Raw genomic sequence first — 27,942 nt, 5'->3', positions numbered from 1 at the left:
CATTTGCATTTCACAAGCCTATTCATTAATTCGCATTTTTTGGCGATAGATAACTTGACTCACATTTTTAAGAGTGCTTAAAATGACCAACTAACCCTTAAAAAAAAATTCAATAAACCCTCAGCAATGATATATCCAATGTTATTTTCAAGATGCCTGTATTTCAAGGCACTGCATCAACTACCTTTATCAGGAGCAGTTAAGTACTTGTCTAAGATTACTTCTTTCTTTTCCAATTTCAGTATGATGTTACTTTTATTCTGTACCTTTTACTCCCTGCAGCGATTTTGCCTTTCTCCTGCAGGCTTCTTTAAGCACTCAATCATAGCTCTGTTAAGTCCCTTAAAGGAGAAAAAGATGAACAAATTGTTGCTCTGCAATTAGTTAAGAACTTCCTTACTCTATGAGACATGCTCATTAATTAAACCTATGGATTTTTTTCTCTGTACTTCCTCTAGAATAAAATTTTTTTAGAAAAGTCATTACAGACAGAAGCATTAAGTCCTGCATGCCAAATCCCAGCAGTTTAGAAATACAGATGTAGTATTTTACACACTCAAAGTGCTTGCTCTTGTGGGATACAGTTAGAAAAGAAAGAATATATCCTGGAGTTGGCAAGGTGGAGTGTGACTGAAAAAACCAAACAACCACAAAATCCCTCAACAAAACAGCATAAATGGCCACTACATGGCTATTTTCACTGTACCCCAACACAAACAATCAAAAAAGGTATTGAGTGTTCTGTTGAAAGTCTATTTTCTACACATTACCAAGAACAAAATAAACACACATTTGAACAGCTTGTTGCAGCATATATTTCAGTTTTATTTATAAAATCAGATGCTCCTTTAAAGTGTACAGTTAAAATCACAACTGTAAATTCAACCACAGCTGAATATTGTTTCAATAAAATACTCCTACCAACTGATGTAAAAATTCATTCAATTGTGATTCAAAACTCGATTCAGTTGGAAGATAAACTTACCAATACATTACTCATTCAGCAAGTATTTACCACACTGTAAAAATACATGAGGGTCCCTTCTGTTCATAGCAATGCCATGAAAATATCTGCACAACAACTCATCTTTTTAAAAACATAATTCTACATTTATGAATACAACAACAACAAAAAAATTGCCAGCGAAATCCTCCGAGGGTTTCCAAACTGCTGACACCCCCACAGGGGGTAGTAACTGCATCAGTGCTGTACCAGCATGTTTTCCCTCTGACCACTAAATAAGTGATTTTTCAAGCAGCTCTAAACTGTCTGCAACATTTTGCCAGGCAAAACAAAGCCACAGAAACCAAAGAGCCAGGTGCAAAATCTGGCTGCAACACTCACTCCATTGGCCTTTCTGAACAGAACTGCATCTTGCTGTGATCACTCCAGCACACTACAAGGACTGAAAGATTAGTAAAAGCTGAAGTAAAAACTGCCAGTTCCTGAAAACTTATGGAAATGAGGTCAAAGGCTTGATAAGGCATCTCATTGCAAGATGAAGTTGTGGTTCTAGCAGGGTAAAGAGTACCTTGGGAAAGTTTGGGGTTTTTTTTTTTTTTTCTAAGGGGATAAAAACTGCCGATTTTGCAGCCAAGACCGTTGGATTTTGGGTAAAATAACTGTCTCATCATCACACAGGGCACTGATTCATCTGCTCATTCCTCTCACATTATTCTCCCACACCACAATTTTTTCCATAACCCAGGACATGTATAGCCCCAGAGAAGGAATCTCACACCTAAGATTTATCCAGGATTACAAACTTGGAATTCAAACTCCTAGGCACATGAATTTTCATTATATATGGCCAGAGGGTCTATGGTATTCACAGCAATTCAAAAACTGTCTGGGCTTTCTGTTGCTCAGTGATTCTACTGGGCACAAATTCACAGCAGTAGGGGGTACAGAAGGGTTAACATCTCCAAACAAAAAACACAGGTAACATGATCAGGTTTCTACATACAGAATCTTGATCACTTGTAGCAAAGACAGCACAGGATACAGCAAGCAAAGACTCCCAAATTTTACTCCTGAATTTGGAATGAACTGTGGGTATGGCCCTTTGTGTCTCTGCCTCTTTTTATACAGCTGGGATAATAACAGTCGTCTTTTTGACATGTTCACGGACCTATGGATCAAAAGCATTATTCAAGTGTTAGGTACACATTGCCATTCTCCTGAACTAAGTCTCACTGTTTTACAAGAGAGATGACAAGTCTGCCTGCTAATTCATTGCAAATCAGCTCATTTTCATACTTGGGAAATAAACTAACACTTTCAAACTCAGGACATAAAAATAATGGACACAAAAGTCTACTGTTACCATAACTTTCCTTCAGGCTTAGGGTTCCAAACTATTTTGAAGGAGACAGCTTTCCTTACCTGAAATATTCAATTTAATCTACTTCACTAAGTCTCAAAATGCACTGAAGCAATCATTTTAATTTAAGCACAGCTAAGTAGAATGGATTTTAATACATAAGTCTAATTTGACAGCTAAGTTAATTAAGAAGTTCTCCAATCAAGAAAGAACTCTTACACAAAGTATCTGATTACATGTTTTAGAGCAAATATTTTAGGCAGTGTGGTTATAAAGCAGAATACCATGTTTGGAAAATGCTGTAAGAAGGCTAGGAAAGGTGTAAGATACTGCCCACATCTTCCAACTTGAATACATAACCTGCTACATGTAAACACCTACTGAAGTCTCTTATTTTAAGAGGTGTTTGAAGTTTGAACACAAGCAGCACTGAGGATATGTGGACCTCTGCTGATTTACAACGCAAGAAAAAAACAAGCTCAAGCTGAAAAAACTGAAAGACAAAGAAATGTAGCTTTAGAACAAATAGAAACCAATAGGTATAAACAGAGCAGGTAAAAACACTGAAAAAAAACCCCAAACCCATAAAAAGAATGCTGCCTGAGTGAAATTAGCCTTGAAAACTCAAAATTCTGTAAAAATAACTTTCCTTAAAATAAACTTTAACAAGAAAGATTGTCCCTTGACTGACTTTTACCAGTAAAGAAACCTTTAGATAAATATAGTTTTCCTTCAATGACCTGCAGATCACAATATTTTCCTTGAAGTTTACCAGTAACTGAAACTAGAGAAACAAAAATATTTCACACAGCAACAAAAGGATTACACAGAACAAAAGGGTATATAACATACTACATCCTAAAACTCTTTGCTGAGAAAGCTAGGGTGATTAATAACACCACAAGAAAAATCTGATTACATCCAAGCTTTTGATAAACAGAGAGGAAATCAGACAAAATTTGCCAGGTTTTTAGCCAAGCATGTCCTGTTTGAAGAGCACTTTGAGACATTAATGAGAACAAGTCTTTTTACATACTGAAAGTGATTACCATGTTCTGAGCTACAAATTCCTTTTTCATCCATGGATTTCAACAGCCAGAGACTCCATTACAATGAAAGAGGTTGTATCTTAAGCAGGAAGTCAACAGTGCTAAGAAATAATGAATATGTGGTTTGATGTTCAAGTTTAGCTCCACAACATGTGAGTTTTGAAAGCAGAAGAAATGAAGTTAATTCTTTTTGGTTTTGGCATCACCACAACAAAAATAAATCAGAGAAACTGCTTAAATAATTTCCTATTTTTCATGTCTGGTTTCAACTCCTCTAACCACTCAATAAAGAAAATATTAAGATACAAAACCACCTTCCCAAGCACTACCAACATAAGATAAAGGATTGCATGTAAATACTTAAATTGATAATTACTTGCCTCGATAAACAAAATTTTCCATGGGACTGTTTTTAAAATGCAGAGCCTTTTTAATTGGTTGAATACTTTTGGGTTGGTTGGGTTTTTTTAATTGCTGTGTATTTACAAACCAGTTATCCTCAATTAGTTTATATATCTGTCTTGATAAAAACAGCTTTAAAATCAAAAGCTGTAAAACAACTCAACTCCAAAACCCACATCACAAAAAACATAGGGAAAAATATGCTCCTTTTCACTTCAGTTTACTTCTTTTCGACGGGCACAAGCTGGCAAAAGGCATTTGATGCAGAATAACCTGGCCAGTTTCAGCTGCTCTTTAAAAAGCCTATTGCATTCTCAAACCAGCTACATTATACTCTGAAATACAGCAATTTCAGAGCCTCAGAATATTTGGATCTTTAGTTTAGACCTTTAAATATTGAACAAAAATGAAGAGTACTGTAGCTTGGCTTCAGTATGTCCATCATACTTGGATAGTAAATATGGTCTGAACAGTAGATTCATCACCACAGGTTCTTAAACACTGCATCTTTTCACACTTAATTGCCAATTTCAAAAGAACAAACAGCCAAACCAAAAAAATCCTTGCATTTTGCTCATTTTTGAGCAGTCAAAGGTTACAAACATAACCCATTCTGTGTCAAGTCTATGAGGTCAGAAATTGAACCAGCCTCCCACTGAAAGATTGTCTTCAGAGTCATGCCAGGAGTGGAGGGGTAATAGAGGAAGATTGAGTTTCATGTGTGACTGCTCATGTTGGTAAGAGATGGCCATGGAGATTCACTGCTGGTATGGAGCAAAGCCAGAGGGAAGGAGGGTGAGAATTACACCAAGCAGTTGCACTGACACAGGTGCTGATGTCCTCAGCGTGGCAGGACTGGAGGTGGCTCTCCCTTGTTTTCCATGTTGTCATCAGCCACTTCAGCCTCACAACTTGCTTCCCTGCTGTCACACGTAACACAGCCCTTTGAAAAGAAGCAAGAAATAGCAGGTTAAATTCTTTTTATGAGTATATTTCAAAGGGTCAAATCCCATGGAATGATACATTGCAATCTCTTGAAACCTCTCACCAATGGGGTGAGATCTCTCTAAAAGCAGAGATTATGCAGGTTCTTGCAGATACTTGTACCTGCCACTTCCCTTGCCTCAGAGGTCAGTTAATTTGATTAGTGGAACATACAGTTCTACCTTTGAGATAAAAAGGCATGTGACTGTCTTGAATTTGAAGACCTTATCATTCAGCTTTATAAGCAAGCTCCTTATTGAAGATTTGGACTGCAGCCTCAACAGCAACAACACTGACCAACAAAAACAGCTGAAATGCCCCAGTAGATGGATATTTTTCTTGTTCTTGAGAAATGGTACAATATTGAAACAAAGTCTCCAAACAGTAATTCTTGCTACTGCCAGAAATCTGGTTGTATTTACAAAATCACAATCTGCACTGGAAACATGAGTTTCTGCTTAGGAACAGTTTCAGGACCTTAGATAGAAAATAGCGATATTTACATAGCAATATATTTTCTAACATTTGAGATTATAAATATTCAACAGAATTTTCAGGAAGATCACTAGACATAATTTTGCTATCTGAATCAAACACAGTGTTCTTAACCACAACAGGACACACGTTATCAAAGAGGTCTTAGGAAAACAAAGACTAGTTTTCTGGTCTTGTTTCATAGCCAAGGACATCCGTCTTAGGTTTTCTTCTCCAAGAATAAATACTACATCTCAGAATGTTGCATTTGATAACCCCAGCCCAACATGCAGTGCTAAAACTGGTGCACAAATACATGAACACAGCCTTAAAATTTTCTATACAACTCAACACTGGAGCTGTAGGTCTCTGTGGGACTAGATCTGTCTTGCCATTCTCCATAGCACCTGGGAGCACTTTAAACTGATTAGGACATTCTCTAACACATATCAATACAAACCAGAAGCAGTTTAGCAGAGTGCCCAAGAGTTATACCCACTAAAATAATGAAGTATTAAGATGGAATGAATGAATACACCTACAAAAAACTGGCTATTTTTGTGTTTCTTAAAATACACCTGACCCTCCTCTGTGACTGAGCATTTTTCAGCTTCCTGAACACCCTTGACCTAATTTTTACTGATATCCCAGCACTATATGCCATTCAATTATAGCAACAATTTTATAAGAAAAGAGCAAATTACTTAATACAAGAGGAAAAAACAAAACTTAGATGCCTTACATGAGATAATGACACCCATAACCCAGCACTGTAAGATGGCCCTGGCAGGGATGATCTGCAGCTCCTCTCCCACTGCTCACCTGGGTGCTGATTTGCAGGGGGACAGTCTGGGTCCGGATCCACGAGTGCACCTCTGCAAGCTCCTTCTTCTGCCCGTCTGTAAACCAAGGCTGCTGCTTTTTCATGACTGCCAGCTTCTCCAGATCCTGCTTTAGAACTTCCTCTTTGACTCTGCAGGGAAGAGATACCTGTGAGCACACTGTACTACACAAGCAAAGCAGGCACTGACACTGTGAGAGTCTCTTCACCACAATCTATGGCTGAAGCCTAGACAACATCAGCTGTTGAAAGGGAACTGTACTTTCTACCTTATTTGCTTTGTAAGGCTGCTTTCAACACTGGGCTAACAGTCTGAGGTTTGTTTGCTGTTGGTTTTGTTGGGAGTTTTTGGTTGTTTGGTGTGGGGTTTTTTTGTTTTATGGCTTTATGTGGTGCTTTTTTTCACATGGAATATAACTACAAATTATATATATATAAGCTAATTACAAGCAACTTGCAAATAACCTGAAGTTTTACCCCTTTATTCAAAGTACAGGAAAATAACCAATCCCCTTAATATTTCAGCAAAAAAGGTTACATGTTACCTTATTTTAACAGATAGGGGGAATGGGAAAAAAGTAGGCAAAAGTAAGTAAATAACCAGGCCTACACTGCACAAAGATAATCTAAGACACCTTTTTGAAGTTTCATTGGTATGTGTGCTGTTTCCACAGTCTCACTTTAATCCTGTAGTTCCATGAACAATTCCAAACTATATGTCAGAAATTGTTGATGTTTTCCAACCTGTTTGGCATTTGGTAATTCATTAGAACTCTCTCAGGTGTGTGATCCATCATCACCCAGGCTGACTCATGTTTCGATTTATAAGCTGTCCCTTTTTCTTCTGCTTCCTGATTCTTCTCTTCTTTGGAAGCTTCAGAAGAATAATTACTGGCAAAATACTTGCTGCTTTTCCCACTACCTGCTGAGAATGACCATGAAAGGAAAAAAAAAAAAAAAAAAAAAAAGGCAGATGCCTGGAAAATCCCAGTAATTCAGCACAAAAAGTAAAAAGTACACCATCCCCAGTGTATTCTTGCAAGTTAGTTCTGTAACACAAATACAGGTATTCCCAATGATTGCTCTAGCAATTACTGCCTATTGAGAATTCAGAGATAAAGTGCATTCTCTCAAATTATTCAAGATCTCCAAAACTGCATTCACTTTTCTCAAAATTAATTGGCTCAGCTTCTCTGCTTCTGAGAGATCCTGCTCTAGGCAGATTTACCTTTAGTCAATAAGGATGTAAAACAGTATCTAACGCAGAGAGAAATGATGATGAGAAAAATGAAGAGTAACTTCCAGGTTAAAGGAATAGCTTCTTAGACTCACATTTCCAACCACAGTGACTGAAACAAACTCGCCTTCAAACACTGAAAGCCAGTGAAAAGTAAATGATCTTACATGGATCTTACATGGATTTCCCATCCCCACTACAGTATCCTGCTATTAATTATATGTTAGCAAGCATCTAGTACCAAATACCTAAATCTTGGGACTTCCCTACCTGTGCCATGACCAGAAGTCTCGTTGAAGCTAGAGCCTAAAGAACCAGATAAAGCTGATCCACTGCCTGATGCTGCTGAACCTGAACCCAACTGTGACTCCTTGTATAACGAGTGGTCAGGAAATTCAAGAGCAGCACTGTTAGCACTATCTTCTGGATCATTATCCTGGAGACAAAAAGCAGATCCAACACATCCACAGAAGTTACATTTAAGTATGCAAAAGGAAATTCATGCAGTTACTGAATTTGTCACACGTTGACCAAGTTCTCATATCAATTCAACAGGTTTGGAGTTTTTAGCTCTGAAAATGAGTGGTGGTTTAGAACTCAGGATAACACTCTTCATGGGTGAAAATCAACAAGCATCTGAACTCTAGTTTACTGGTTTCTGCTGTAGATACTTCCCCAATTTGTCAGGATATTGTATGGTTGCATAAAGTTAACAATTTCTGCTGACAAGAGAGGAGTCAGTTCCCTTCACATCCTGTTAGATGGCGTGAAGCAGCCATACACAAAAAGCAAAGGTGCACTACAGGGAAAATGAGTCTTCCCCTGATTCGCTATGCGAAGCGACTGCTTCAGCAGCTCCAGGTACACCAGCTCCCCTTTCAGGACCCTACCCTGCAGTTTCAGCTGATCCAGCCTTTCCAGCCCAATCTGGATTCAGGAGGCAACATTTTTTTCCTTGCCTGCAGAGCTCAGATTCCTGCCTCTGAGTTTACCGCGGAAGTTGGAGAGGCCTTTTCTATGCCCATGTATGGAAACCGACCCACACGGATCCCTGTTCTTCTTTCATTAGCTGCATCCCTGGGAGACAGAGGGAGTAATTAGAAGAGTATCTTCCCTTTGTTTTGGTTCTCCATAGACTGTGGGACTGGGTGAAAAAGGATGCAAATTGCGCAGCACTAACCAAGTTCCACATGCATAAAAGCCCCAAACCCCAAATTCTAGCTGACAGTTCCATTGAAAAGGCTGCTGCCAGAATGCTGAGCAGAAGCACCTTGTGGCAGCCTAGACCAGAAGATCTCATATTTCTGTCATTTACTAAGTGCCCACACTGTACTGGTACAAGTTCCCATAAGCACAAGTATAAACTGCTTTCTCCACCTCCTGTGCTATTTGTGACCTGCAGCCTACATAGCACAGCCAACAGAAAAAGCAGTTAACAAAATCTGTGTCCCTGACACACAGATCATCACCACCAGTTTTAGTGACAGAACACTGTGAAAGTCAGTTCCTCCTCTACATAAAAATCTTCATTACTTACGCATTTATCTTCTGCATGTGGCTTAACATCAGCACTAATGGAAAGCTCCATAGGTTTTGGCAGCTCTTCTTGAAGCAAATTCAGCTGAAGTGGGGAGCTGCTCCGTGAGCTGCTCAGCAGTAGGGCCTGGTCACACTGGCCCTCTTGCTGGTCCTCCACGGATGAGTGAGGAGAGGCTGGAAAGGGCTGATCCACAGAGTGTGGTGCTACTGGTGATGGAGCACAAGGAGGGGGTGCTGGAGGTAGTGTGGTGCATGGATATGAAGAGGGTGGATAAACACACTGAGGGCTAGGGAGCAAGAGAGGTTGAGGCATCTGAGCATACATGGGGAAACCCTGAAAAAATACAGCCATAAACGAGCCTATGTTTGGGGGATAAAGGACTGGGTATGACTGTGTTCCACAGCACAGCTGTGATGAGGACATGGACTGAGGTTGTAATGAGCGAAGGGCAAGCTGCTCTCCTTCAGAAGAGGCTGGAAAAGTAGACACTGGATTTGAACAGGCAGGAAATCCCACAGGAGGATGGACATTCAGGCTGGAGGAGCTCAGATAGGATACTTCTGGGGGAGAGAACAACTGGTTCTGATTTGTTCTCTTCTCACATGGAAGACTATTTCTATTTTTACTAGAAGAGTGGCTATCTGAGCACTGTCTCTGAGGTTTCTGGCGCTTGAATTTTCCATGTTTTCCTTTTTTACAGCTAGCAGGGCTGATCTGCTTTGAAGGGGAATCGCCTGAGGAAGAAAAATAAACATATTCACTGAAATGACAGACCCAGGGGAAAAAAAAAGAGAGATAAAAAAAAAAAAGGAAAAACACCCAGATAAATGAGTGTGGCTTATTCAGAGACCTGACTTTCCTCTGAATAACTCTTCCATAAACCAGTGATGGATTTGCTGACGTATCTACATTATCTTCCTTCATGTCATCAATTTTCTTATTGATCACTTTGGCTTATCCCAATCAGATCTTCTACGTTCTTTCAAGGGGAGCAACAAACTACCTGGGATTTGCAGGCTTTATTGCAATAACTAACTATCTGCTTTGTGAAAAATCTAAGATAGCAAGATCCAAGATGGAGCAGACGTTCTGTGTGGGTAATGCTGCTGTCAAATCTTGGCAATCCAAAGGAATCATTCTGGAAGCAGCCACAATAAGACACTCACTAAATTATACAAAGGAGAACCAGACTTCATGGCTAGGTTAGCCTTGTAAATCATCTAACACGTCTTTATTTCTCAAAGCTGCTGCCTACCTTGTCCACAGGAATGTCTGTTGTTACTTCTGCTTCCTTGTTGAAGGTAAGTCCTAAATGGAGAGAGCAAGACCCTCTGTCGGAACTTGTCAACATAGTTCTGCTCCTCCTTTTGAGTGTGGGCTGACAACGTCTCTTTTGTTAGCCCAACTGGCTTTAAGTCCTCAGGCAGCACTGCAAGACTCTGAGCATTCACAGGAGGCAGCTCAATTTGTTCACTTCCAACAGCGGCATCCTCCATTGTAGTCACTTCTTTGAAGAGGGAAGAAAAGAAATCACTCTTTGCTCTGCCCTTCTGATGTCAACTACCACAAAAGCCAGAGTGTTACACAGAAAACAACCTCATCTGACCTACTGAGCAGAGGCAGGGGGAGAAAACACCCTTTCAACTCAAATATAGTTACACTAACATCAACTGAGCAAGTTACTTTGCATGGTCTAGAAAACTTCAAATTCACTTTGAAGTTAGAGGCACTTCTTCATATTTTGTTAGTACAATAGCAGCTACATACTCTTTTTTTTTTTTTTTTTTTGCTTCTTTCTGCATTAAAATGAAGTAACATTGGCCCCATAGTAATTTTTATTTGAATCCACAATGGCCAAAAGCACGTTGTTGTGTTTGAGGTATATGCAATGAAGTTCAAGTGGAAAAGAAACAGTGCAGTGTGTTAAAAACTATTTTACTAAAATAGCCTAAAAACTTCCAAGCTCAAGTTTTTCTTCACAGCACCCTGAGAAGTACCTTAATATTACAGAATTCAAATTCACTGAGGACATATCTTAAATGAACAAAACTTTCTCACCGTGTACTTCAGGCTGGAAACATTGTGTAAATTTAAATACCAGTCAGTGTTTTGTGCGTGTGAACAGTACCTGATTCAGGGTGTGGGACATGCACTATAGTGCTGCTGTAGCTGCACTGGCTGGTGACAGATATGACACTTGGAGCCTTGTTGGACAGGGTCAGGTCTGCCAGAGGAGCTCCCACCATGCCTGCAGTTGTCTGGTCTTTCAGCGTCTCTTCCAGACCAGCAGATATTGGCGTGTGGGACTCAACTGCTGACAGCATAGCAGTATCTATTGGCAAATGACAAAGTTTCTACATGGAATTCCATTCCAAGCACTATGCTCCCAATTCATCAAGTCTCACTGGTTCAGAAATAACCAGTAACTATGCAGACTATTAAATAAGACAGTCTTATATACTAAAAAAAACATTTACATGCCAGTGCAATGTCAGCACATACTAAATGTGGCGTAAAATGAGTGAGCAACAGAAGTTTCATTTAACAACAACAAACAAGAGTTTCTTTGATGCATTCAAAGACTTAACATTTTAGCTTATGTTTAATTGGGAGAGCTAGGCAATTTAGGCAAATATTTACTAAATATTTACTGAAATACTGTTAGCAACACAACAGTTTAAAAAGTGGACAAACCTTGGAACACACAACAGTGACATATAAAAAAACCCCGAATCAGTTTTTGTGGTTCTAATATGATTGTCAGTACACTTTGTGTTACCTTCCAATGCCCTGACTTCCTGCTGACTTTGCTGGACTTGTTTGTCATCTTCTGAAGATGACGATGATGTATTTGCAGAAGATTTACATTTCCTTTTCAATGCTGGAATACTGCAGCTCTCTAGATATCTGAAATGAAAGCATATCACAGGAAGCTCTCTCTACTTTGGGGGGGGGTATTTTCTCCATTTGGAAATACAAACATTTGAACAATCCAAACTGGAGATCCAGAGGTTGTTAACTAGTATTTTAAATTCACTGCAGGAAGTTCTGGACACGTATCTGCTTTCCAAGTAGTATTTTAAATAAAATCTATCACTCTTTGAGGGGGAAGAAAAAAAAAGAAAAAAGAAAAAAGATTACATTATCCACTGGGTTAAAAAATACTGACATTTTATAAGTTATATCTACTTTTTTTTTTTATATGGATGTTCTCAGAGTGTGTAATGAGAAGACACTGACATTTTATGACCATCAAAATTCACTTAAATTCCTATTGCAATAATGACAAATGTCAACAAATAGCTGCAAACAGAATCTTAGGTCCTAAACTTTTCATTGCTGTGTAATTTAGATTGGGCAATCCATCCCAGTGCTCAGAGGCAGAAAACTTTACAAACAGTCCCAAATTTATCTCACAACTCAAACCCCAGACAGTTTAAGGCCAATGCAAACTGCTTGGATATTTACTTTCTACCAATTAATCTTAAACTTGTATCACTAAAATGGTTTCATAGCTTATTACCTGATGATACTATCGACACAATTGATCTGCTGATAGGAAGGAACATGTGGAGTCTTCTTTGGATCATCAAAAAATGTATTGCCTGGTTCTTCTGTGCTATCCCCTCTCAGCGTCTGAAGAAAACAAGAAGCAGTGTGCCTCTTCCCTGGAAGAGAGGAAACCTTTAAAGGTTACTCTCAAGGGCATCTAAACACTACCCACACACACACATATATATATATATGTATGTGTGTGTGTATACACACTCACAAATATATACTGGAAGCCACATAATGATACAAGGATGTATGACCTATGACAGCATAGCCCTCATTACAAACTTACTCTGCATTTTCATCTCAATTTATATGCTTTGAGGCAGGGAAAGGAGAGGGGAAAAATGCCTGAAAAAAGCCAACCCTCCCCCCACAGCACCTTAAACATCCATTTGAAAAAGCAAGCAAACACAAAGAAAATAGTATATAAAACCCCCTGCATTTAAGCTGCAAATAAAGGTGTAATTAATATTACTCTTCTTTCAATTTATACATTACAGAATTCAACGCATTATTTAACAGTAATTCACAGCTTTGTACACCATGGATACACTGGCCAGAGTCCTATCAATATTGACAGTACAATCCTCTAGGACAACACCAGCAGTTCACTTTAACATAGAGTATCACAGAGAAAAATGTTTTAATACAGATCCCTATGATATTTGAGCATCCAGGTTTTTCCATGTATTTGTGCTACAAACAAACTGCAGATAATGTGCACTAATATAACATTAAGCACTCAACAACTAAATCCCTACTTCAGTGGGAAGTGGGGCCATATTGTCCAGCCTATGATAATTTCTAGGAGTTCACACAAAGTAACCAAGGGGAGCTTCCTCATTACTTGCTACAAGCACATGTGCATTTTCACTAGAAAATGTTAACGTACAGAAAAGGGTAAGTCTGTTAACCTAGAAAGAGACAGATATGTTCCTCCATATTTTAAGGAGGAGTTAAAAAGTTATTGCATCTACTGAGGTTATTTTTAGGGGTGAATTGAGAGGAGGGTGGGGAACTTGTTTGTTTGGGTTTTAAAGAAAACAAACCTCTTTTCATGTCTAAGCCATGCTAAAAAATGCCATCTAAAGTTCTTCAGCGTAACACCAGGTAGCCAAACTCATGGCTACAGATGTACTGGAGTTCATCTTACCTTAAGGATTATAACTACAGTAACTTACCTCCCAAAACTTCTGAGTTCACCGCCTGTTCATTTGCATTCTGTGGCTTGCTCCTCGATGCAATGTACAGCTGCTGCCCCAGGTTCTTTATTCGGTTGACATCTGCACAAACTTGTTGCAATGTCATCTTGAGACACACAAAAAATGCAAAGTCAGAATAAAATTACTACAAAGGGGCCATAGGAGCTGACTTGGGCTCTTGTATTCTTCAAATTGAAAGGAGTAGACTATCAGCCTAAGCCTGGTATCTATTGGTATTTGTAAACTTAGCTAATCCAATTATCATGGTTAATTTAAGTAAATTAACTATGAGAAAAGCTCAAACAGCCTCAGCATTTGAATGTTTTAATACCTGTGCCAAGCCTTGTGAGTGGGAATAAGCTGATGACTTACTCAGGAGCCTCACAAGGAAACTAGGTAACTGCAAAGCTTATATTAGGACAGCACTACTTCCACTCTCTTCTATAGCAGTCAGCAAAATTTAGAGCAGAAACCAAAAGTAAGCACTCTATAATTAACCAATTTAGCTTGAACATGGTTTTATTCTTCCCACTTCAGTAAAATTCATAATGAGAAGCACACATGCACAAAGTAAAGATTTTAATTTTTTCAGATGTATTTTCACTTCTCTGCAGGCAGTGACACATTTATAGACTTACTGGTTCCTGTGTTTCCTCTGCACAGTTCCCATTGGAGTCACTTGAAGATGCTATGCTGATGTAGTGCTCATAAGAGCCACTGCTTCCAAGGCTTCCATAACCACTGGAAACATTGCTGTGAACTGGCTGTATGAGAGGGGAAAAAAAAATTTAAAAATCATCCTCTGAGACAACAAAATGAAGGAAACAACATACTTTGCAAGACAGAACTTCAAATAAACAAAGAGAGTCAAATGAAAAGTTAGTATTTGTCTGGGCTCTACCACTTACTTAGGAAGAATTCTCTACCATGCTTCAAACTGATTCAAGATGCAGATTTACCTTATTTACCTTTCAACATAAAGACCTGGCAAAAATGTGAAACAAATTCTTTTTTTTTTTTTTTTTTTGGTAATGAGGTGGGACTGTATCCATGTAGAACTTTGCTTTCACACCTTTTAAAAGACCATCCTCAAAAGAGCCCACTAATCAGACTCAAGTTTCTTTAGCCTCTCACTCAGAAGGCCAGCCTGTGTTCTGAAATTCTTTTGCCTTCTTTACCTGCAGAAGCAGTTTGTAAATTTGTCCTTGTAATTCTCTTATCTCTTTCTCCACGCTGCTTGTTTCTTTACTTCTTGGGGCAAAGACATCTTCATTCAGAGGGCTTCTGGAGAGAGCCAACAGTATTTCACTGTTCATTTTCATTTGATGAAGATAGCTATAAACACTTAGAACAGATTCTTAATTGATTATGATTATTTTATTTTGACTGTTCTGCTGAGTCAACACAGAGGAATGTCATCTGTCCCAACAGCTGCTCTGCTGGGGTAGTGGGGCAGAGCTATGAAAGCAGGGAAGCTCCATGGAACTCAATACACCAGCAGAGACACCAGTTAAGGCTGACAAGCATCTACCCCTCTGTCTCCTTCACTTAGAAGGCAAACTCATACCCCATAAAATCATGTATAAAAGATCTCTTTGAAAAGTCAGAAGGCCATTCCCAAAAGCCATTTCCTCTAAGAGAAACCAGGTAAGAAAGCAGTCAGTCATATTTTCAAATTTCTTGAAAACTAAGGAGAAACATCTGAAAAATTAATTTGTACGTTCAATATTAACTGCATTTTAAAAAGACATTGCCCTGGTAAATATTTAAATGCTGTACCAAGTAAATATGCCAAAAGAAGGTCAATTAATTGGGTTCTTCTGGTGAGCCAACCATTAATTAATTTTAGGTAATTATTCGTTAAAGTGATCTAATTTTATGCTGCTTTTTAGCTTTTGCTCATCTAAAACTGGTACTTTAATTTGGGCATCAACTATGCAAAAACCTGCTAAAATAAAAAGCTGGCTTTGCCTTTTACTTCAAAGTAATTAACTTATTTTCACACGCTATAAACAAGACTAATGCTGTTCTGAAGGAATGGTCTGAAGACAAATGCTAGGCTGTTGTCACATCTGCAAGAGCAGATTATGTCTCTAGTTCAGTACTTAGACTGTTTTGTTTAGCAGAGTAATCAATGAAAAGCATTTTATTTGATCAATTCTACAACTGACTTACGTCCGGACTTTGTGTCGGCCAATGATGAACACAACTTTCCTGCTCCAAGGATTCACAAAACTGGACCAGCTGGTGTCCAATATGACATAATCCCCATTTTGAGTACAAAATCTAATAGGTAAGTGCTCAAAAGGGGGTTGGCCAGCAAATTTCAGTACTGAAAAACACAATTAAGAAACAAGATTTAGCTTACATTATGACACAGTAGTCAAGCACAAACACTAATAACTGGGGTTCTCAGAACCTTGGGACTGAATTTACTTTGATCTCAAACTGACTGCATAAGTTAATTAGTTAATTTTTGTCTAGACTGCTGATCAGTCACATGTCAAGCAGTATGATAAAGGTATGATAAAGCATCGTAAAACCAACAGAAATTCCTCTAAAAGCAGCTCTTACTTTTCCGGTGAATAGTGATCATCAAAGGACGATCTTCTGGGTGCAAATACATCAGTATGGATGTTCCAATTAAATCCTGAGGTAAGTAACCCAACAAAGGCACTGCTCTGAAACCCAAACACATTATCACAGGTTATAATAAAGTTTTGACTACTTCCATCCTTAACCCTTTGCTGGTCAGTGAAGTGCCCATGCACAATCTACAGTGAAATAAACTAAGGCTACAGAACATTTTCCCAACCCATCTCATAATCCTGCACTGTAATATTGACACAAATACCCATGACAAACATTTCTGTGCCTGGAGATTTAACAGATATTCACATTTGCAGGCAGTTTTGTGCTTGTTTACATGCAAAAGGAAAAAAAAAATCGGATCTTGAAGACAACGGGTCACAGGCAAAATGTCAGCAATTATGCTCATTTTCCACTGTTGATGCTACCACAGCTCCCTATTGCCCTGGATAAGGAAAACTGACTGCAGTTCTGTTTAACATGTGTTTTAAACCAGCAAAGGAGACTACATGTATGCAGTGTGAGATGTTTTCCATGAGTGGACTAACACAAAACTGTTTTGTTTAATTACATATTGCAAATCACACAGTTCAGCTACTTTATTTGGGTCTCCAGCTGCATCACTAAATGATTTTTTCTACCTCTCCATACACACCTCTCACAGGTCTGAAAAACTCAAATCTCTCACCTGTCATCTATGTCCAGAAAAACACATCCAGGGGTGTGTGTGGTGGTGAATATTCTTTTATCCATAGGAATTCGAGGAGCTAATAGAAACAAAATATGCTCTAAGACAGAAAACTTGGGCATTACTGTTGCTCATGATATTTACTGGTTCCTGAACTTTATAATGGTTTGCTGCTTTCTAACCAGTAACTCACAGAAACATTACAGATTTTTAGGTACTACAGACTTCTCTCAAAAATAAAAATAACAAGTAGAGGTCGAATGCTTTGGGGCCTAGCAAAGGCAGCACAGATATTCTGGATTTGCATGCATGCACACACAAGCTGCAACTCACACAGGTGAGACTACCCAAGCACAGGTTCTAAACAAAGGATGAAGACTTTCATACACTGCTTTTTTTTTATTGGCTTGGATTTTTCTCCAGTGGAGTGTCCTGACTTGCCTTCATATCCAGAGTGGATTTTCTCAGCCAAAGCTAAGCAGCAGGACTCTGCATCCACACGGACAGAAGTGCACACGTGGACCAAGTACGGGGTGATTCGGAAGGGGTAACAACGTGCTTCTTGTTCTTGATCTTTCCCACCCCTGAGGAAAACAAAAGGGATTAACACCCCAGTTTCAAGACTCACATACTGTGTGCCAGGGCCAAGAGCCCTGCCCAGAGAAGTTATACTGAGCACAAACCCACATAACCACGTCCTATGCATACTCCTTTGAGACCCAAGGTCAACACACTCAGCAACACTGACCTCCCTCCTGTTGAGATCAAGTAGATGTTTTGTCTCCAACACTTAAATTCAGAGGCTGTCTAGAAATACTCTTACTCTAATGGTTAAAGACTATTTTCTAATTCTCAGTCCAACTGTATTCACAAGAACCACTCATTTGGTTTTGTGCTCTCCTTCAAGTTAAACAGCCCTTTTTCTGCTTGTTGTTTATTCTGTACCATTTTTAGGAAAAAAAAAACAAATTAAAATATCTGCCTCCCTCAAGGTTAGTTTTCACAGACCTACATAAGAAAGACGGCTCCAGACTTGGTGCATTGTTGTTCTCTGACTATCTTCCAAAAGAATTTGTCTTCCTAGAATGTGTTTGAACTGTAGCATCATTCTTGATGAGATTTTAACCACAGCTCTGCAACAGCTGCAGTAACAATTGGCACTTACTAAAATGCTTTTCCACCTGTTATAATTTCAATATCATACCCAGCTCTTACAGAAAGAATTATATTTTTGAAGATTATCATTCACACTAAAAGTTACTTTCTTATTCCACACTTGGTTTTGTAAAATGTTTCTAGAGAAAAGTGAGTGTCATAGAAACTACTTCTGACACTTCTGTCATTGGGAAAACAAAAGATACAAATGGAGATTGGATACAGCAGAAGTCTAACTCATAAAACACCATTTTCTTACTTAAGCTTAGAGCGTGTGCCTGTGAAAAAATATTTTTACTCATAAAGCCAACAAAATCAAAAGATCTGTTACGTAAGGGAAGTAGAGACAGATGTTGTACAAAAACATGGAGAAAAACTGTTGTAAAATGTTTATGTACCCAGTTCCCCCAACCTAACATTGTTTTCTGTCCAGCTGTATCAACTTCAGATGCCCTTACACAATTCAAGAGACAAAGGTGGTTTAAGAGCTAAGGCTGTTGAAACACATATGAATGAATCAATGACCAACTGAAAGATGAGTAAGTGTTGTATCTGCTCAGAAGCAAACAGTTCTTACTGAAATCTGAGATCACCCAAGTCCAGGACAGAACTGCATTGAAGACTGAAGGCCAATCTCATTTTTTTTTTTCCTCCTTTAGCTCTAAGATTAGTTGGGTACTAAGTAATAAACAGCATTCACAGCAGCAGCAAGTCAGGCCTCACAAGCCTCAGGAGTCAGGCTTCACACTGGGACCTAGGTGACCTTAGTTTGCATTAAGGCTTCTGCCCCAATCTCTCAAGCAATCTTAATCTCAAGCAAAACACTCTTTGCCTCCACTCTCAAACAGTAAAAGGAGAAACAGCAATTTTTCACATGATCATTCTCCTGCATGACAGTACTTAAGGAAACCAATAGGTCCAAGAGAAAAACATATAAACAGTTTTCCTTCTGTCCCAGTGCGAGTTTATGTATCATTCTGGGAAAGATGTTCAGAATGTGCTACTGGATGACAATATCAAACACAGAAAGCCAATTTTGTAATGGAGTTTCATGAGCTCACACTGGTCAGCTGTGACAATGGAACACTTTCTGCTAGTACTGCACCCTTTGTCAGCCTTCACTGAAATGAAACTGTGATAATACACTTACCTGATCCTGCAGAAAAAGGATTTCACCTGGGCATATTCATATGGAGAAGCTAATAAGATGAACACATTGAAAGTGTCAATTAATTTTCTTAAAAAGGTCACACCTATCAGAACTATTTTAAACTCTGCATTCTCCAGACTTTCTGAGCAAGACTGAAGTCTCACAACCTACTCTTTATTAGCTACTGAATTGTCTGTTCAATAGTATGGCTGACCTGGAACTAAGTTCAGAGGAAATTAATATTAAAAAACCAAACAAAAACCAAACAAATAAATAAAAGCAAAAAACAAACAAAAAACTTCAAATCAACAAACCAATCAAAGCACCAAAACTCCTTCTCCAGTCCATCACTATGAAAAGGAAAGGTGGTATTTCCTGGCTTTATAAGCCAAGTAACAAAATCTATATATAGACAAGAAAACCACAACTCCACTGGTGTGCCACTGCTCTGCTGGGTAGGCTGATCACTGGCATCCAAGTTGTGGAATCCCTGGCATTCAAAACCACCAGATGTCTCATATCCTTTGATACCAAGGACTTTGGACTTCTCAGAACTGATGCCAGATCAGCCCCATGTCAAGGTAGGCAGAAGACACAGCCTTGGCCTGCAAGCTATGCTTGAACTGCTCACAAGGACCAGAGGACTCAAAAGTCTCAGTTTAAACACATCCAGCACTAAATAGCAAATCAGCTTAAAACTTGGGTTTGATGAGCTGTGTTCACAGCAGGCAGTGAGTGGTTCATGAAGACAAAGCACCTAAGCAACCATAAGGTGTAGCTTAAACAACTTTAAGCTCACAATCTGACTTATTTTCTTTCCAAAAAGGCTCAGTTTTCAAAGTGGAAATGAACAAATGAGGCTGATGCATATTGGTAGCGTAAGCATTTAAAATGAACTACTACTCTGTCTTCATTCTGCAAAGACAGAAAGACACACAGAGCATTCAAGAGCACTGCCATGTCCCACCTGTTTGACTTTCCATGTTCCAAAGGGGCAGGTGAGACTGATCAGTGTGTGTGTAGAACACACTCACATCCTGAGGCACAAGCAACTCCACAAACCGGGAAGAGTCCAACACTTTCTTCTTACAGTTCAGAATAGATGCTGCCTGCTCAGAAATATGCACTATGCGTCCAGACAGCAAAGAAAATACAGCCACAAACGTGTCCTGGAAAACAAACATTAAAGGCAATCGTTGTCTGAAACATGGTAGTAGTAACACAAGGATAAAAAGCAAAACAACCCCAAAACAAACCAACCAACCCCAAACCACCACAACCTCAGGCTGAAGTTCAAAAATGTGTTGGGTAGTGCTTGATCTACTACACTCTCCAGTGCTACAGCAGTGTACTCAGTATTTACAAATGCTAGTAAGACCGCATTAGTCTTCTCAAAACAGATTAATGCTTATCTTTGCTCTGAATGACTGGTTATCACTCCACACACTCCTCCACAAATTTTAGAGGATTCACCACAATTCCACACACAAAAACATTCTCAGAGCTTTCCAATATTTTTTTTTGTATTTTTACAAGCATTAGCAATATTTTTGATACAGCATCCAACAATACTGAATTTCAAGAAACACTTCTTTAAAATAGAACCAGAAAGCAGGACATGTATTGCAAAACAAGAAAAAAAATTAAATGCAGAGTACAAATAGAAACCAAAAGTGCCTCACAACTATGGATCTGATTGATTTTAAAAACTTTCTGCTGTCTCAAGAGATTATTCTGCTGTGAAAGAATTCTCAAAGAACTATTTGTTGCTTCTGGCAAAAAAAAAATATAGTATTTCTTCACTCAGTATTGTTGGGTACTGACACAGCACATATAAGACACAATCTTGATTGATCTTTAAAAACTTGAAGGTCTGTCTGGCTAAAATGTAAAGGCCTTCAACTTAACACATTCTATTTCCACAAAACAATGTTAGGAGAATAAATTTAGCAAAATTGAATTAACTCCTTGAGTGTGCCTGAATTCTTACAGTGTTTTTTGGAGTGTGTTCAGATGCAACTGTCACCAACTCTTCTATGCTGTATGTCACCATATCTGTCTGAAACACTCTTCGGTCATTCAGAGCCTGGAAAAAGTCATTGTTTGCTAATTGGAAAAAAAAAAAAAAAAACAAAACAGAAAAAGCAAAACAAACACAAGGAAGTCAGTAAGGAGACTACTTTGAAAGTATTTCTTACAGCCCTTGTATTTTTGTCATCTTTTTGGTGAAGTCCAAGGTGAGATGAGAAGGTCTGTGCAGTGACAAAGGGAAAAGGAATACTGATTATACTACTGGAATAATCTCATTTTTTTACAGAAAACAAACATGAAGAACTAGTACAATTTTAGCTGCTTAGTTCTGTGGGAAAACACAAACTAACCAATAATTTTTCAAAGTGGGATGGGAATACTATTTTCTCAATATACATAAAAGTTTGCTATTAGGCACCTCTTAGCTATGGGACTCTGAAGAAGAAGAAGCAGTGTGGGGGGCGTATCTCAACAGAAAAGATAACAAGGTTATTTAACCAAAAAACTGGCAACAAAACCATTATGTTTCAGGAAGTCAACTCCTTGCAGTATAACTGGAATGCATTCTTTTAATGCTACTCGTTGCCAGGCACATCTATGCAAATCATGCTGTTGTTCTTCCAGATTTTCTCCACACGTACCTTGGACCTGCTGGACACACTGCAAGGCGTAGTTGAGAGCACTGATGGTACTGGGTTTGTTAGAACTCCTTTTCTCTTCAGGTAAACACCTTTTCATTTCTTGGATCATCATCATCATATCTCTGTGGGACTGGCTCCAATTCAGCTGCTCTCTGTAACACAAAAGTTAAACTTTACCAGAGAATTCTGGTGTAGGAGATTTTTTTTCTTATCACCCAATTAAAATTACTCCCTAAACTAACATTTTATGGGAATGGCTATAGAGTCATGCAATATCCAGGAATGTCCTAACGCTCATTCACTAAATTTCCTGTTGTATTTTTCACTTCTTTGCAATTGAAGATTTTCTCCTCTACCTTCCTCCTTCCCACCTCCAGTGTCATGGATGGCAAAGTCCCATCAAGACCACTCTGCTTGCTAAGATGCCTAGCAACTTAACAAAATAAAATTATGTTTATTCTATATTTTCTAAATATCTCGGGTATTAAAATAATTAATAAATGCTGATTCTTGATCTTTCTACGTTTTCCTAACCTTGAAGGCTGTACCTGGTTATAAGCATCTCAGGGAACCATGAGGTTCTCAAAATACACCTGATGCAAAGACTTCATTCCTTGTGACTTCAAAGTCTTCATCATCCTTTTTAGCTGTTGATTTCAACACCTGCAGAACTGTTAACAGATAAAATCTCCCTCTCCCTATATTTGCTATATTTCACTGACTAAAATATAATCAGTCAATACTATCAAATCACAGATTCTAATCCTACAGACGAGATACACATTTTTTCAGTAACTTTTTTTCCAGTTGACACTATCATTAGTATCGTACTCTTACTATATAAACCATTACATAAGTTTAAGTATTGCGTGGCAACTAGACATGCCTGTTCAACGCTACATACATTACAGAGCTTTAACTCTTTATTACATTAAAAAAAATAAATTACTGAATTTCTGAACTCCTACGAAAAAGGTTATTTCAATAATTTCTGCGTTGGTACTGCTTAAATAATCTTTAGCTGAAGTAGACATCGAAGCTGCCCAAGGGTCGCTGACGTGCGCGGCTCAGCCGATGTCAGAATGAGGCACGGCTTACGGGAGCCGCGAGCAGCCCAGCGCACCTGCACACGCCGCGGCCCGTGACCCCCGGAGCCCCGCAGCGACGGGGCCCGAGCGCCGCTCCGGGTCCCCGCTCCCCGCCCGGCCCAGCACATCCCCGCGCGCTGCCCGGGTACCTGTTGGCTTTTTCGGCGGCCGAGCCGCCGCTGGACTCGGGGCTGTGCAGTTCGGTCCCGCCCGGCCCGGAGCCGCTTCCCTCGCACGCCGCGCACCGAGCGCCCGCAGCCCCCCTGGGCGCCGCCGCCGCCTCCCGCCCGGCCCCAGCCCAGGCCGCGCCGCGCTCCGCGCTGCCGCCTCGGCGCTCGCTCGCGTCCATCCCGGATCCGCCGAGCATCACAGCGCGGGGGACATCGGCTGCCGCGGCCGCAGGGCACGGCCGGACCCTCGGCCCGCGCTACGGGCGCCGGTACTGCAGGGAGAGCACGCGCCGCCTCACGGGACGGTGGGAGGAGCGCTGCCCCCCCCCCCGCCTCCGCCGAGCGGTCACCGGGGCCGGTTCTGCGCTCCCGCGCTGCTCCCCGCCGCGCGCCCCCTCAGCTCGCTGCTGCCAGCGCCGTGCCTCCCAAAGGGGCCCGGCGGCCTCCGCTTCGGCTTCCCGCCCTTCCGAGGCCGCGCCTCTCCCACCGACCCCGGGCTATCCCCGCTCCGGGCCGGGAGCGCCCTGAGGGGCCGCGCCCCGGCCCCGCGCCGTTACGTAACGCGGCGCACGCGGCGGCCGCGCTCCCACACACCCGCGCCACGTGCGGCGCGCCCCGCGGACACAGCAGGAGGCGGAGGCGGGGTCGGAGCCGCTTTATTGGAGGAGAGCGCGAGCGGGGGGCGGGGCCCGCGCGAGCGGGGGCGCCGCCCCGCCCCTCACGCGGCACCGCACGCGGCCCCCGTGCGCGCGCATGCCCCGCAGCCACGTGCGGGGCCGGCCCCGCCCCGGGGCGTGGTCAGGTGGGGGGCGGGGCCGGGCCGGGCGTGGCCCGCCCCGGGTCATTGAGGCACCGTGTGAGTGGGGAGCTGTGCTGGTTAGTAATTAATGACGGGAGTGTCTTAAGGCGACCAGTAAAGTTAGTTAACATCTCGGTAATCAAAATAGTTTTGCTTTAAATAGCAGTAAATGGGCTGAGAAGGCATCAGGTTTGAAGTGGAGAGGCTGAAGAAGATTCTCAAAGGCACCTTCAGTTGAACTGAGTTTCTTCTTGTAACTCATGGAGCCGCACTCCAGACTACAAAAAGAAGAAAAAGGTTGGACGATGGCCTTCCACTCCTTACCATAACAATCCTGCATCTTAAAAATTTAAGATAACAGAGATAAATCCCTCTTAAATCCCTTAAATCTAAGAATTTGTCCGTGTTGATTTTCTTAGTTGTATTTTTCCCTTGTGCTTGCACACCAGGACTTTGTCTCTGATGTCAATGCTGTGTTTGTCACTGTTACAGCACAAACTTAAAAACTTTGTCTTCTCTTTAAACACTTGGCAGTTACATGACTACACAAAGACTGAACCATATGTTCCCTGGCTCTCTATCCTAACCCAAAGTTAGTCTCTCATTTCACCGAGCACCCAAACCTCTACTCAAAGCCTCCCTGGTGTGGCAGTGCACTTGTAACTGCCACAAAAAAGCAGGAAGCCAAGGCAGATGATAACAGTTCTCAGACAAGGACAGTGTGTGGAATCTCATGTTACACTTGTGCAACAGGCAGCTGTAAAAAAAACCCACGTCTGTTCCTGGTTTCCAAGTCCTTGCTATTTTCATTTTCACCTTTGTCACCCTCACTTGTGGTTGAGATTCCAGTACTGGAGCTCCCACATTATCACCGTTTGCCATTCACTGCATGCAATTGTTAAATCCATCATTGCTATTTCAAATTCATGTTGGGTATACTTCCATCTGAGTATCCTGCCTTTGCTTAAACTGCACCAGTCACCAAATTAACACCATCCATTCCAAATCTAAGAGAAATCCCCATTTTGGTCAAACTTACCAATAATGATGATGATGATAATGACAACAACAGCTATCAATATTGCCCACATCTGTGAAAAAAAAGCCATACAACACTTACTACACACCATGCAAAGGCATCCAGTGCCCCTCAGGGCACAGGAAAACAGCCCCTGCAAGGGCCTTTCAGCACTGTTTGTCAGATCTAACGTGCAAGCAAAGGTTCTTCAGTCAGCAAACTCAATCCACTACTGGCACTCAGAGATGGCAGGCCATGCATGCAGGCAAACAGAGCAATATGGTTTTCCCCACATAAAGCCCGTCCCAAGTGAATGCACAAGCTGTTCTGTTACTCACCAAAGATGATTCCAACCTTTGGCAACAGCTACAAGTACAGGAGTCTGAGTGAGCTTCATCCACTTTCTAATACTTCCTGCACATTAATTCAAGCTACGCATTTTTTAGCCTTTTCTTCTTGTTTCTCAAAGCCTCAGATTACTGACATGCTTCCCCTCTGGGCATTATCAGACAAGATCCTGCATAGGGCAGCATGGCCAGTAAGGCAGCTTGTTGTTACTTCACCCAGCCACTGTGCCATGCTTTAAAAACTGGATGCTGTGACTTAAATAACATTGCCTGAACTTCTGCCTTTTGAGACACAAACTGTAATAGTGTTACAACAGTGTTAGGGTAGTGTGCAAGCACACAAGCCAAGGTTACCTTGCAGTTCTTCCACCAGTACTTCCTCTTCAGCTTGGCTGCGCTGGTTTCAAACTGGGAAGCCCCTGCTTGCAGGGCATCGGCGCGATCATCCAGCTCTGACAGCTTCTGATCTCGCTCCAATACCTTGTCCACATTCACTCTCATGATGTCAACAACCTACAGCAGTTCAATGCTCACAGTAAGTGACCACACAGTGGAACATAATCACAGCCAACAGACAGCACCACAAGGTACTCAATGTTTTCTCAGAAGCAGGAGCTATTGCCTTTTAGTACATGCAGCCATAACCTTAAAGAAAACTGTGAAATCCACCTGTGGCTAGAAGCCCTGAATGCCTACTTTAAAAAGTCAGTAGTGCTGGCAGTCCTTCAAACCTGGGAAAAAATTCCTGACTTGCTTCAGGAATTAAGGAATATAAACATGATAGTAAGTCATGTCAAGAAATACTTGCCAGCCAGCCTGGCTTTTGGACTCCACAAAAATCACATTTGGTAGTCAGCTGTCATGGCTACTGCTGAGAAAAAAAAACAAAACCCCTTGTTCTTTGTAAAAAAAGGTTTTTAATCTTTACTTATGCCAAATCCTCAAGCACTAAGACTGCAGCTAATGCTTAGACACTGGGAACTCCTCTCTGCTTCCTCTTCATATAACAAAGGAAAACTGCTTTGGCAAAAATATCCTTTCTAATTGCATAGGTTTGCAGCAGGAAGAGGATGACACTACTATCAAACCAGACATTTACCTCATCTACTTGGTGCTGAGTTTGCTGAAGCCGGCGATTGCTGCCAGCAGCCATATTTGAGCTTCCAGGGACACTGGCTGACCTGCAGTAAAGAAAGGCATCATTACACATCTGGCAGTCCTGAAAACTGGGAGCTTGTACCCTTGTAATAAACACAGGGCAGTTTCTTACTGGAGAAATAGTGTTTTAACAGCTGACAGTGGGTGCAAGTCATGCAGTGTCCCAAATATCTTGTCAACAAATTGCCTGCTGTGCTAAGAGGCAGCAGTGGCTTGCTAACACACACTTGGAAATGAGGCAGGGGACACAGGGCTCAACAATGGTCCATAGGGCTCAAAGAGTGAGAAGTTTGGGCTCAGGGGTGCTCTTGCTCTCCTGTGTGAACACAAGTACTGAGTTTCAAGCAACAATAGTTTACAAAAACTTAATACTTATTCTATGTGATTTTCCAGCGATGCTTCTCTATTCTTTTGAAATGGCTGATATGGAGCGAGAAAAAGCACCAGAAGGAAAAAGTATTTGGAAAAGAATTTACCTTTGGTCTGCTTTGAATTAATAACAGAGGTCTTTTTACCAGCTACAACGCTCTGCATCTTTATAATGGATGCAAGAGCTTCTGTACATGCTCCTCATTACCTTTTCACCACCTGGCCAGGTTTTTAATGTGTATCTCTAGAACTAGCTGCACTCAATTTCCTTTTCCATGTTCTTACCTCTTTCACATCAGATGCTTGTTTAGTGCATCCTGCCACTCAAAACAGCCAAGTCTGACTCTTTCCTGTATTTACACATTTGCACATTCGCTTCTAACTTCCATGTAATGAGTACAGGCACAACGCAGGAGCCAGGGCAAGGCTCAGAGCCGTCCTGTACAGCACAGTATCACTGTTTTGGCGCTGCCGCCACCCTTTGGTGCTGCTTCAGTGCCAGTCCCAGGTGAACAGCCTCGGAAATGACACCGCTTCCTGCGAGGTTCCAACACAGCAACGCCCCGGTGCCCAGCAGGCGCTGTCCCGGCAGGGCGGGCCCCGCTCTGAGTCGCGCCCGGGGCTGGCGGGACAGCCAGGCCTGCACGGCCCGGGCCAGCGGCCGGTCCCGGCCCGAGCAGCGGCTCGGCCGGGGCGGCCCAAAGCACGGCCGGCCCGGGCCTCAGCTCTGCCGCCGGCCGCGCCCGCCCCTCCGCGCAGCCCCTCCCGGAGCCCCCGCCCGCGGGGCCGGGCCGGGCCCTGCTCCCGCCACCGCCGGGCCCGCCCCGCTCCCCAGCTCCCCCCGCTCGCCCCGCACTCACATCCTGGCACCGAGACGATAACGGGGCTGCGGCGGCAGCCCCCGGGAGACTTGACCGGGAACTGCGCGCGGCGCCCCGCACTGACGATTCACGAGGCGGGGCCCGGGGCGGGCTCGGGGCGGCGGCGATAGGCTCGGGCCCAGCCCGGAGCGGGATCGGGGCAGCAACGATGGGCGGGAACCTGGGCGGGCTCGGGGCGGTGGCGATGGGCTCGGGCCCAGCCCGGAGCGGGATCGGGGCGGCGACGATGAGCGGGGCCCGGGGCGGT

General features: G+C 41.7%; 2 protein-coding genes across 12 annotated transcripts; both read right to left on the bottom strand.

Annotated features, from left to right (window-relative positions):
- Positions 1–805: 805 nt before the first annotated feature.
- Positions 806–23,899, bottom strand: PER3 (period circadian regulator 3). 11 transcript variants are annotated; one of them, XM_058854800.1, is made up of 21 exons: positions 23,103–23,899; positions 21,866–22,017; positions 21,184–21,299; positions 20,161–20,362; positions 19,194–19,242; positions 17,330–17,472; positions 16,889–16,967; positions 16,186–16,292; positions 15,787–15,943; positions 14,790–14,955; positions 14,250–14,375; positions 13,591–13,717; positions 12,375–12,519; positions 11,631–11,758; positions 10,980–11,183; positions 10,107–10,358; positions 8,849–9,585; positions 7,582–7,747; positions 6,819–6,999; positions 6,056–6,206; positions 806–4,718 (listed from the first exon to the last, which is right to left on the bottom strand). In XM_058854800.1, the coding sequence occupies exons 1-21, from the start codon at positions 23,318–23,320 to the stop codon at positions 4,617–4,619; spliced, it is 3,708 nt and encodes a 1,235-aa protein (XP_058710783.1). In that variant the 5' UTR covers positions 23,321–23,899; the 3' UTR covers positions 806–4,616. The 11 variants fall into 11 exon arrangements, 10 of the variants coding, with proteins under 10 accessions (XP_058710783.1, XP_058710785.1, XP_058710784.1 ...); XM_058854802.1 differs by having other exon boundaries at positions 6,819–6,996; XM_058854801.1 differs by having other exon boundaries at positions 10,107–10,355.
- A 155-nt stretch (positions 23,900–24,054) lies between these two features.
- VAMP3 (vesicle associated membrane protein 3) lies at positions 24,055–27,942 on the bottom strand. Its single transcript, XM_058854811.1, has 5 exons — positions 27,675–27,942; positions 26,387–26,468; positions 25,642–25,800; positions 24,962–25,013; positions 24,055–24,200 (listed from the first exon to the last, which is right to left on the bottom strand). Coding segments are annotated over exons 1-5 (315 nt in total). The 5' UTR covers positions 27,677–27,942; the 3' UTR covers positions 24,055–24,180.

This window comes from Poecile atricapillus, chromosome 22 (assembly GCF_030490865.1).
Source record: "Poecile atricapillus isolate bPoeAtr1 chromosome 22, bPoeAtr1.hap1, whole genome shotgun sequence".
Classification (NCBI taxonomy): Eukaryota; Metazoa; Chordata; class Aves; order Passeriformes; family Paridae; genus Poecile; species Poecile atricapillus.
This window is presented reverse-complemented; position numbering and strand designations above follow the sequence as displayed.

Bases quoted from the DNA above. Each gene is read 5' to 3' on its own strand.
- PER3 (XM_058854800.1), bottom strand. From the start codon at position 23,320: ATGCTCGGCGGATCCGGGATGGACGCGAGCGAGCGCCGAGGCGGCAGC. The intron at 16,293-16,888 runs GTGAGAGATTTG...TTTGGGTTTCAG, and splicing joins TTTCTGGACATAGATGACAG to AGCAGTGCCTTTGTTGGGTT. The intron at 12,520-13,590 runs GTAAGTTACTGT...CCTCTCTTCCAG, and splicing joins GAACTCAGAAGTTTTGGGAG to GGAAGAGGCACACTGCTTCT.
- VAMP3 (XM_058854811.1), bottom strand. The intron at 25,801-26,386 runs GTAAATGTCTGG...GAACTGCTGTAG, and splicing joins CTCAGCACCAAGTAGATGAG to GTTGTTGACATCATGAGAGT. The intron at 25,014-25,641 runs GTAACCTTGGCT...TTTTTTTCACAG, and splicing joins ACTGGTGGAAGAACTGCAAG to ATGTGGGCAATATTGATAGC.